Below are 12062 nucleotides of genomic sequence, written 5' to 3'. Positions count from 1 at the left end.
CTGGAATGAATAAAAAATAAAAAGAAAACATTCCAGAAAGAGATATTTCAGATACTGAGATTTCCAACAGTAGAGGAAATAAACTCCCTGAGGGCAAGGCCTTCATTGTATTTGTGGTCACTGCATTCTCACAGCCTTATTGGATTTCACTGCTATTAGGTGCATGGTATAATTTCTAATACCATTCATTTGATTCCCTGGCATGTAAGAAGAGAAGATGCCACATCATCAAAAATGAATCTAAAAGATGAGGGAGAAATAGAACTGAGGTGCTCCAAACTGCAAGTTAATTCATAATCAGAAAAGAGAAATGAACAAGCCTCATGTTGTTAAGATGCATTTCTTTTTATTAAGATCCTTTTATTGCTTCTTCCAAGGACAACTTTTTCCTAGGAAATGACTTAAGAACTCTTTTCAAAGGTCCTTTGTAATTCTGAAGGAGATGTTCTATGAAAAAATGGAAATGTTTTGGTTTTTCCCTTGGAGCTCTAAGAAAAGATAGGATGAGACCTGGTTATCTTTTCTATATTTGACTATTTTAAAAAAAAAAAACAACTTTTAAAGGTGAGAGTGGAGACTTGATGGTTGCTTAGAAGTTGCCATTACTAAGCAGAAAAGTTCTGCAGTCTATAAAACTGAGGAAGTGATCTGTTAGAGAAACTCTAGTTAACTGAAAAAAGAGCAGTCCAATCCTTCCCTGAGATAATTGTGATGCTGTTCAAATTTCTATGATTATTGAATTTCATTCTTGAATCATTGAAACCATATTTGTTACATTTTCAGTGTTTCTGGAAGTGGACCAGTATTTAAAGTACCAAGAGTGGCGTCAGAAAAGCAGTTCCAACAAGAAGTCATCCCATTTAAGGATGGCAGAAATGCAGGATATGTAAAGAGCTCTGTTCTCCTTAAAGGTAAAAACATTCCCAGAAGCATTTCCAGCAAACAACGTCAGGTTACGCAAAATCGGCGCTTGCTCCAAGCTGAGAGACATTATTTATTTGGAAGTCGGGTCCTACAACCACTTTCTGATGGCAGCAATCCCTGTCACAGGACAGGTGTCTCTTTCTCTTTCTCCAGGAAAGCTCATCTAAAATTGGAGTCCTCTGCATCAGTGTTCAATGAGAACACAGAAGAAACATGCGAGTGCACCAAATCACCTACCCATAAAACAAAAAAAGCAACAGTGAGCTGGAAGGGTTATACGTTTTCAGATGGAGACATGACACTCACTGGGGGGAATATCATAAATAATCCCAGAGGTCATATAGATACAGTAATCTCCAACACTGTTCCCATAAGAACTAAAGTTTTAAAGGACAAAAATGATACTAATGATAGGATATTGCAAGATGCCATCAACATCCATTCTTCCATGTCTAAATCTCATATTCATCTTTCAGGTATAGATTTTAATTCTTCATTTAGAGAAACAGAACATGGAAAAGAAATGAACGAGATTGAGGATTTGCCAAAAGGCCATAGCTATCACCTGTACCAAACAAATACTTTTTGCACACCACAGAACACATACAAGCACAGTGAATATAGGTTATTTGAATGTCTGGATGAGTTTCCATCACCAATGGGACAAGAGCATTCCATTAAGCTAAATCCCAGCTCCAGGATGGACAATACAATAAAATCAATTGAAGAAGCAGGGACAGCTAAAAGAAATGTGGAAACATTTGCAAAAGATACATTAATCCATGGAGAAGAATCCAAAGCATTGCCTTTCCTCCGTGTGCTCAGTAAAGATGGCAGCACCAACCTCCAGTGGCCCACAGAGCTGCTGTTATTTACAAAAACAAAACCCTGCCTCTCTTATGGCTGTAACCCATTGTATTTTGATTTCAAACATTCTGGAAACACAAGAGGAGCTAATAAACAGAATGAAGAGAATGAAGAATGTTGTATGGAGCCTTCTGGGACTAAGACAGAAAAAGAGAGCCAAGCCTCAGGTTTAATCAAAGATAAACGAATAGCGATACAAGAAGATAATCAGTCACTGAAACCAAAGAAGATGAAATGTAATCTAGATGAGAAATGTTCCCTGAAAAAATATCAGTCAGGCCTCAATAACTCTGAGCCACACGTGTATGAACAGGAATATAGTACAAATGATTCAAATGAAAAAATTCCTAAAGTGCCTGCTTATCTTGATGCCTCCAAAAAGGATTGTTTAATAGAGAGGCATCCACATGAAACAGAATCTAGGGGACCTTTGAAGGACCATTTGCAAGGTTGCCAAAGGGTAACCCTGAAAGATGCCAGTGAGGTCAAGTGCTTTTCTCCTTATGTCTCTAGGACTAAAAAACATAAATCTGCTACATGGGATACTCATTTGAGATACAAATGCGGAAGCCAAGACCCTTGGACATTCAGTTCCAGTCTAGCAGAATGCATCAGTGATGCAAGAGAAGGTGGGAAGGACTTCCATGGAGCTATGAATGAAAATCACCTTCAAGCAGTCAGAGAGGCTTCAGAATGCAAAAGGAAGGGAAGTTCTGATAGGTTTTGGAAGCCCTCTTCTCCAAAGTCATCCCAGGACAGACAGTCTAGTTCTTCTGACATCTCTCTTTGTAGCACAAACAGTCACAGAAGCACTTGTTCAAGTCACAAGTCCAGTGAAAATGGCAGAGACGCATTGCTTTATGTGTGTAGAAAGGAATGCCACCCCAAGGAAGGGCACAAAGAATGGTCTCGGAAGCACAACTTTCCACCCTGTTCCAATGACAATGAAAGAAGTAGCCATTTCCCATCAAAAAGTCAGAGAGGGGGAAACTGCAGACTCTGGAGTGCATGTAGAAATGAAAAACAATCAAAATACAGGTATACTCACAACAGGGATAAGTCAAGGCAAGGTAAGACTAGACACCTATGTCTCAGTCCCAAAGTCAATACACCTCTTGGCGACCCCAGCATGCAAAGTTGTTTGCATTCTAGGCATTCTAGGAGCAGTGACAGATCCCTTGAAAATCCAAGAATTTGGGACAGAAATTCAGGCTCTTTCTTAAGAGAGAAAACTGATTATCCAAACAAAGGCAGTGAGATTCAGGAGGACGTGGAAAACCCTCATGGTACCAACCTGGGAAAAGTAAACCTCGTCCAGTATGCCTCTGAACTGATCAACTGGCCACAGAACGATGGAGACAGCGGAACCTCAAGGATCCCAGGGCTGCATGTTTCAGAAAGAGAGAAAACATCGCTGCCAGCCCTGAGGCTTTTGGATGGAGAGCACCCAGAGAAACACCGGGAACAAGGGGAGGTCTTTTCAGATGGCTGCCAGATGGAAGTGGAGGATCCCTCCCAAAGTTACTTTGCCGTTAAGCTTCCAGCACCCGTACATAGCCCACCAGTGTTCCCTTTGTTAGAAGAAACACAGAACATAGGTACAGTTACCAAGAATAAAGGCAGTTTGTTTCAGAGAAGTGCTGAGAGAGACAGGGATGAAGGATCACACACAAAGAACGATGCTGCTTTGTCAGATGCTGGAGATGAGAGCTGTCTTTTTACAGGTATAATTCAAATAGGAACAGACTATCGGACCCCAAATGTAAAAATGAACTCTATTCCAAAAGAACAATTGAGCCCCTTGATTAATGGAACCCAACCTTTTATAGAAAGCTCTGACCCAGTACCAAATAATTTCCCTGGTGCTCTGCCATCCGTTAGATATTCTACTATTGTTAATTCAACAGAGACCAAAGAGGAACAAAAAATCTTAGAGCAACATGATGTAAGCATGGAAATAAATGAAGTAGAAGGGAATATCAACTCTTACTTTGATGGTACTATGCAGAAGTACGGTGAAACAGAAAGGGAAGTGTACCACAAATCTATCTCCCCTCCTTTAACACAGCAGCCCATAACATTTACACCTGATGAAATAGACAAGTACAGGCTACTTCAGCTACAAGCCCAGCAGCACATGCAGAAGCAATTCCTGTCCAAACATCTTAAAGTCACAGGTCCCCCCGCCTTCTCCTCCACTGCCGGAATGCCATCGATGCCAGTGCATCAGCATACATCCATCACAACCATCCATCACACTCTTTTGCAACACTTTGCTGTCTCTGCTTCCATGAATCCTCATGGAGGTCACCTCCCTCTAGCTCACTTGCATCCCCTCTCTCAAACACACTTTACCCCTATCTCATTTTCTCCTCTGACTCCTGCTGTCATCCCTGCACACCCCACGTTCTTGGCTGGGCACCCCCTCCATCTAGTCCCTGCTACGCACCTTCACCCATCCCACTTAACCCTCCAGCCACTGCCTCATGCTGCATTTATTCCAACTTTGTTCAGGCCTCACCTGAATCCAGTTGCAGCTTCAATCATTCATCTGAATCCATTAATTCAACCTGTGTTTCAAGGGCAAGACTTTTGTCATCATTCTTGCTCTGGTCAAATACAGCAGTTCAGTCGAGTAAAAGAAGTGTTGAATGTTTCTGCTCGCTTGAACTAACAATTACCTCTCTATTCTGGGGGTGGGGGTTGTGTCTTAAGAAGAGATCAAGTCTACCTACTGAAAGATATTTTCAAAACAAGGTATGTGATTATGGTCAGAATCAAAAGTTGGGACTTGCAAAACTGCAATATTGAGGTTCACGTATAAATATGGAAATATGAAGCATTTGATCATCATAGTTTATTTTTAAATGAGTTTTCACTTAAAGAGCACCACCATTAACTTTAAAATAATTTCTTTTTAAAAAATAAAGGAGGTACAAATGAGGAGGCAATGCTGTATTTTGGATGAACTTCTAGACATAGAATTAACATTTAAGAAAAAATATGGCAGCTGGCAAATAATGAATTATATATTTGACATGCATAAGCAATTTGTTTTGATTAAATACTCAGTCAAAGCAACCTATCAGTTTAGTGACAACAGTAACAAAACAGTTCTTCAACTAAAATGCTCAGTGTTGATTGGTCTCTTAAACCCAAATAGACTATGGATCTGTCTACACAGGCAAAGGAAAGTGGTAAATTTTTTTTAAAAGCAATTAATTCAGATAAAAGTAAGCATCTTTTGACATGTTGGTTGTCTATATTGACTAGATTCCTTAGATTACTGTTAATTCACCACCTTATTCTCGGGTAGAAAAAGACCATATGCAAAGGCAAAAAGTTTGATCAAGTTAATTTCAGATGCTCTTCCATCACCAAAATGCCCTAATGTTTATCATTTCCTTATGAAAACAGTTATTCACAAATAATTAGTACTTGATATTGCATAAGCTATACAAAATGAATTATACTTGGGATAAAAGTGTGATAACTGTCATTTATCATAAGGAATAGGAAGACAGACTTTTACTCTTCTATCTAGAATGCTAACAGTGCTTATAAAATTAACATCAAGTCATTTTCACACACGAAGGAAAACCAGTTTTAAAGAAACGAGGACTTAATACAGTGTCAAAACAAGGTGAACCATTAAAATTCTATCCCATTGTTTCACAATAAATATAAAAAATGTCCCATTTGCTGAAAGTTTCACAAATGGTGTGACTACACACCAGACATTATATATGGTTTTCAAGAGTCACTAGTCAAAAACAACTATTTCTATTCCACAAAATCTAAGTTGTTCCCATTTAAGAATTGTTGTGTAATGGGAAGAGCACTAGTCACAAACTCAGAAAAACTATGTTCAAGTTCCAGCTCATTTACTCTATGACCATATGTGGGCCACAGAACTTTTCTCAGCCTCAGCTTCATAAGACGTAAAATGGAGACTAGATTATCTTATTAGAGGGTTGTTTTGAAGCTGGTACTTTGTAAAATGTGAAGTATGATATAAATATGAGTCATCATTGTCATCCAATGTTACCCCTTGTTGAGTAGGGGTAATACCTACAACCCTTTTTTTGCAATTAATAGTATTTTATTTTTTTCCAATTACAAGTAAAGATAGTTTTCAACATTCATTTTTGTAGGATTTTGGGTTTCAGATTTTTTCCCTCCCTCCCCTCCATCCTCCCTAAGATAGCAAGTGATCTGATATAGGTTGTACATGTACAATCATGTAAAGAATATTTCCACGTTAGTCATATTTTGAAAGAAGAATCTGAACAAAATGGAAAAATCCTGCATCTTAAACACATTTTGCCTATGTCTCATTTTCACCACTGATTGTGTCATCATCCCTACATATCCCACATTCTTGGCTGGGTATCCTTCCCCACATCTAGTTACCCATCCCAATTAACTGTCCAGCCATTGCCTCATTCTGCATATAATCCAATTCTGTTTAGATCTGATTTGAGTCCAGTCACAGCACAGCTCATTCATCTGAACCCTTTCATTCGTAAGCAGTCAAAGGAACCAGTCAGTTTAGTAGCAACAGCAACAAAATATTTCTTATTCCTTCCAATGTTCTTTGTACCATCTGAATGAAGAGCATTTTTGATGGAATCACAAACAAGAGAAATAGAAGTAATTACCTATTACATAAGTTACATGCAAGCAGATCTTGGAACTAGAGAAAGCGAAAGAACTCCAGGAATTTCTTTAGATCATTAGACACATGGAAAGTTTCTTAAATGGAATAGAACTAGCCCAGAGAGGGAGGCAAAGAAAAATTTCAAGGAAGTAGGAAGGAATCACAATGTTAAAAATTTGGCAAATGGGAGAACAGAAGAGAAAAAAGATGACGATAAGTAACACTATGGTTTTGCAACAGGTATGAGGATCTTCCAGTAGAACGTGAAACTGGATCTTCTGAAAAAGCAGTTGAACCCCATGTTTTGGTGGGATGGGTGGGAGATTCAACAATTCTAGCAATTCTAGCAATCATGTTACCACTTATCCTAAGCAGTACAACTGAGACGTACAGATGTGATTTCATGTGTAAACTTGACTTACCTATGGGAAAGTGTATAATCTTCCAAAATTGTATCGAGATCCTACATTTACCTATGAAACTCACCAACCACCACCCACTTAGATTGATTTATATTGGAATAGACAGCATAGTGACAAGAAGTCTCAAAAGAATTGCCAGTGATTTTAGAGTACTTGCAGTTATGGAAGATGTATCTTCTTCCTTTCAAAAGCTATGTCTCTAGGACACTTAAAGAATTTTAGAACTTATGAGGTAGGCAAAATTTTAGTAATCACTTAGTCTAACACCCTCTTTTCACATTTTACAGACAAGAAAATTGAAGTTTAGAGATATTAAATGACTTATTCAGTATTTTTTTCCATTCTAATAAGCCAGCATTCATAAAAACACATCATATTCCTCAACACTGTACATGGAATCAATTGTTCACTTTAAAAATGCAGTGCTATGTAACTCCAGAAAAATCCTATAAAGTGTATCTAAAAACAGGCAAAGCTACAATAGTGGGATTTCAACTAACTATACTTCACTTTCTAGATGCTAGAATAATAGGTAGGAAGAATCTTAGAGGTCATATACTCTACCTATTATATTGGACATTCAAGGAAACTGAGTCCCAAAGAGATTAAATCACTCGGGCAAGGTCATACAAGTAATAAGTGGCAAAATTGGGATTTGAATCCCAGTTCTCTTACTCATGATCTAGGGCTACATCCTCTCACCTGTGCTAATGATGGTCCAAAGCTTTCATCATGAAGTACATCAGCTAGGACTCAGAAGAGTTTCTAAGTTTGAGATTAATGCAGCTTTTTTCCTCCTATATATTTTATTGCTGGCAATTTGATAGTTTCGACAAAAGTAGATTATGTAATCGACAAAGCACATTATTATAAGGCTGTGCTTTTATACTGGATTCAAAATTAGGTCTCTTATGGGAACATTTACCACCTGTGCCCCTGTCTATATCAGCAGATGTGAAAAGTAAAACCAGAAATCTTTGAAAGAAGCTAAGATTTCATCTTACTACCAAATTGGCTAGCTTTTCTGCAGCTTAAAAGGAGCTGAAGTTTCACACCTCTCAGCCAGCAGGAGATTGTGTTGTTCCTTTTTGAAGCATAGTATCTTAAGAAATCTTTAATCAGCAGATGCCTGTTCTCTGTTAGAGCTGCTAGATCACTTTTTCATAGAAATGAATGGCTGGGGGCAGATCTGAAAGAATGGAGGTAGTAGTTGACTACCTAGAATATTTTGAGGAATACAGCATAATTTGGTGCCCCTAGGGAAAACCATCTGAGAAATGGACTAGAGTCAATTGTAGGAAGACTGTTTTTGGCTGGAAAGTCACTGAAATGATCACACATCACATAATTTAAGACCCAGGAGGAATTTTAAGAGCTATCTAGTCCATATCATACTCATAAAAGAATCACTATAATATCCAACCACTGATTGTCCAGTTTGTCCTTGAAAATTGACAATGAGGGAGATGGGTGACCCACCCACTCTCAAGGAAGACCATTCCACTTTTCAAAAGATCACTTTGTTAGTGAACTTTTTCTGCTGTCAAATCTAAATTTAACTCTGTACCTTCTACCTCAAGTTTCATCTTCTCCAAGGCCAAGGAGAAAAATGTTTTCTTTCTTCTCCATGGCACTTCTTTAAATAGCCAGGCAAAGGTATCATCTCTGCCCCTCCCCAACCAAGTCTTCTCTTTTTTAGGATAAACATCCTTAGTTCCTTTGGCTGCTATTCAAATGATGTAAGACTCTTCACCCTTCTGCCTAGCCTTTACTGGCCACTGTACTGTTAAGCAATGTCCTTTCTAAACTGCAAGACCCAGAACTAAACATGTATTTTAGATGTAGTCTGGTTAAGGCAGAGAAAAGAAGGGATTATGACTTCCTTAATGTAGCCCAAGGTTGAATTAACATTTTTGACTGTCCCATTACAAATTCCTACGGAGCTTGCAATCTACTAAAGACCCCAGATTTTTTCCGGATAAAATGATATCTAATCATGCCACCAGGGGAAGCTGGGTGACCAGATGGATAGAGTGCCAGGTCTAGAGTTAGGAAGACCTGAGTTCAAGTCAAGCCTCAGATACTTAATAACTATGTAACTCTGGACAAGTCACTGAACCTTGTTTGTCTCAGTTTCCTCATCTTTAAAAAGAAAAAGGAAATAGCAAACCATGCCCAGTGTCTTTGCCAAGAAAACGCTACATGAAGTCATTAAGAGTCTGACAAGAATGAAAAATGACTAAGCAACAATCACACCAACTCCATCCAATACTTGTGAATCAGATTTTTTTTATTTCAAATATGAAACTTTTTCTCAATCAGATTTTATTATATTATTATATTCAGCCTGTCAAGTTATATATTTTTTTACTCAACAATAGAGTATGTTAGTTATTTCTCCCAACTTTGAGTCATTTGTGTATATGAAAAGAATGGCATGTACACCATCATCCAAATCATTAACTAAAATGTTTTATAACACCCAGACAGGCACAGATGTTATGGGACCTCCACTGGACACCTCCTGCCTAGTTAATGTTAAACCATTCATGAGTAATGTTTGAGTCCAACCATTCAACTATTTTCAAATTTAATTGTATCATCATCCAGTCCATATCTTTCTTTCTTATATGAATAATTGAGATACTTTTATCATATTTGCTTAAATCTATATAAGCACCCAAAATGGGTATATATGCATGTATATTATATATATGTATGTGTATGTATCATATATATTACATATCTATTATACAATTTTTATATTTATATATGTGTGTAAATACACACACCCATAAAAGTTGACATAAAACAAAATAAGTTTACTTTGTTGTTGCCTTTATATGACTCTTTGTAACCTTTACTTCCTTTTCTAGACTGAATCTCTATTAATACATTCTAGCTTTTTGCCAGAAATCAAAGTCAAGACCACTAGTTTATAGTTTGCTGAGTCTTTCTTTTCCCTTCTCATCCTCCTCTTAAGAACATATGCCCTACTCCAGTTCTGTGTTAATTAGGTAATTCTCCACTCTTTCAACCTTCACTCCCAGTGACTCAGGTAATCACATCCACCATTTCTTTCAATTCCTTGAGGACGTAATTCATCTGAGTCTGGTGTGTCATTACTATTTCCTTACTTTTCTTGGTTATCAATTTCCTGCTAGTCATTTTGTTCTATCCTTTACCATCTGACATGCATTTTCTTCACCAGATAAAAAGAAATAAAATGGTAAGTTAACAGGTGTCATCATTCCATTCACACTAAGCAGTGATCATATGCCTGTTTTACTCTTCATATTTTCCACAATATAAGTAGTCCCCCTTTATGTTGACCTTTACTTTCCTCACCAGCCTGAGCTTTAGTATCCCCAGTGCTATTTTTTAAATCAGATTATGCTGTGTTCTTCCATTCATCCTTTTAAAAAATATCTTCTGGATTCCTTTTTTGGTTCATGACTTTAAAAATTTTAATTTGTTTTAAATTCTTCAGACAACTTCCAGGATTTCTTCCTCAACATAATCATTTCGTTTTTGTGTCTTAAGAATTTTATCCTTAAAAATTCCACATCCCTCTGAATTGGCTTTCCTAAAAGAATTTCAATCAGTAGGATTCCAGACATATCCCCAAGACTTTTTGAGATGGAACTTATGACTGGAACAGACAGAAATGTCCAGAAAAGTCTAAAAAGTGGGAGAATAGCACTGTGTCAAGAAGGTACATTCCTCCATGAAAATGCACAACTTGAGTGAAAATAAAACATGAGAAAATTAAAAGTGATACAGTTCTTTGGGAGAACAGTTCATTTCAATACACACACACACACACACACACACACAAACACACACATACACTGAGGACCTCAGCATGCACATATGCTGAGTACTATACAAAAGGGGTAAAGACACATTCAAAAAATATTATATGAAGGATCATAGAGATAGACAAGTGGTATAAAGTAGCATGATAGTTTACAATGGGAAAATATCACTTCTATCTAGGGTGAGCAAGAAAGGTTGGGTTGAAGAAATAGACTTTGTGTTGTAGGCTTTGAAGTGTAAGTAAGATTTTAACTGACAATAATGAGGACAAACACTCTAGCCATGGGAAACAACGTGATTAAAACAGATAACACTATGCTTTTTGCAGTGGGGGAAAGCTTCTCTAATTTGGCCGAACCACAGGCCACTGAAGAATACTATGAATGAAGTCTAAAATGGGAGATTAGAAGCAGATTTTAGGAAAGTAAGTGGAGTCAGACTTGAATTTCAAAATAAGAAGTCTCAACTTTACTTTGACATCATCCACCCTCTGAAACCTACCTCTTCTTTATTTTTATTGATCAAGTCACCTTTCTCCCAGTCACCCAGCCTCAAAACTCCAGAGTCGTTTTGGACTCCTCTCTCCATTCACATCCACATCCACTCACTCAGTAGACATGTTCTGTCAATGCTACCTTGGCTATCTCTCTCATATCTACCTGTGTGCCTTTGCACAAGCTAGTCTCCATGCCTAGAATGATGTCCTTTTCTCTGCCTTATGAAATCCTTCTCTTCCTTCAAGAGTAGCTCAGGTGCTACATTCTCCATAGATGCCTTTCTTTATCCCAATGAACAATCTTTCCTTTTTTGAATCTTTCATACCATTCTGACCTCTCCTATGCTTTTAACTACAATATCAAGCTATTTCATGATATCTTTGTGTTTATCTTATACCCCCATTAGGTTTTAAACCCTCTGAGACAAGAAAGTATTTATTGTTTAACTTTTATATTCTCATTGTTTATGAACACAAGTACTTAAATATCTCCCTAATTATCAGCCCTGAGCATTAAGATGATTGATTCATTACTGGTATATTATATGGATAAAGGAGTGAAAGACTAGGGAAACTGATTAGGAGACAATTACAATTTTTCATATAAGAGGTAATGAGGATTTATAGTAAAGTGGTAGCAATGAGATTCAAAAGGAGGGTGCAGATATAAGAAGAATTTCAAATATTTTAGGGATAGACATGAGACAGGGTATGGTGACTGATAGTCTTTGGAGGGCCAGAAGAAGGAAGAATTCAAAGAATACCATCTGCATTTGCCTTAGTGATTGTGAGAATGTAGTTAAATAGAAAATCAGGAAAATTAAAAGGTTTAGAGGGGAAAGATGGTGAATTCATTTTGGAAAGGTTAACTAAC

The 12062-nt window shown here is 37.4% G+C and overlaps 1 protein-coding gene across 1 annotated transcript in view; it reads left to right on the top strand.

The window, feature by feature from the left end:
- ZNF804B (zinc finger protein 804B) overlaps positions 1 to 4725 on the top strand; it is a 556024-nt gene extending 551299 nt beyond the window's left edge. The window contains exon 4 of the mRNA XM_072651549.1: positions 784 to 4725. Within this exon, the coding sequence (XP_072507650.1) occupies positions 784 to 4465 (3682 nt within the window). The 3' untranslated portion in view covers positions 4466 to 4725. The remainder of the gene's footprint in view (positions 1 to 783) is intronic.
- Positions 4726 to 12062: the final 7337 nt, after the last annotated feature.

Source organism: Notamacropus eugenii, chromosome 3 (genome assembly GCF_028372415.1).
Source record: "Notamacropus eugenii isolate mMacEug1 chromosome 3, mMacEug1.pri_v2, whole genome shotgun sequence".
Lineage (NCBI taxonomy): Eukaryota > Metazoa > Chordata > Mammalia > Diprotodontia > Macropodidae > Notamacropus > Notamacropus eugenii.
Note: the sequence above shows the minus strand (reverse complement) of the source record. Positions and strands in the feature narration are given on the sequence as shown.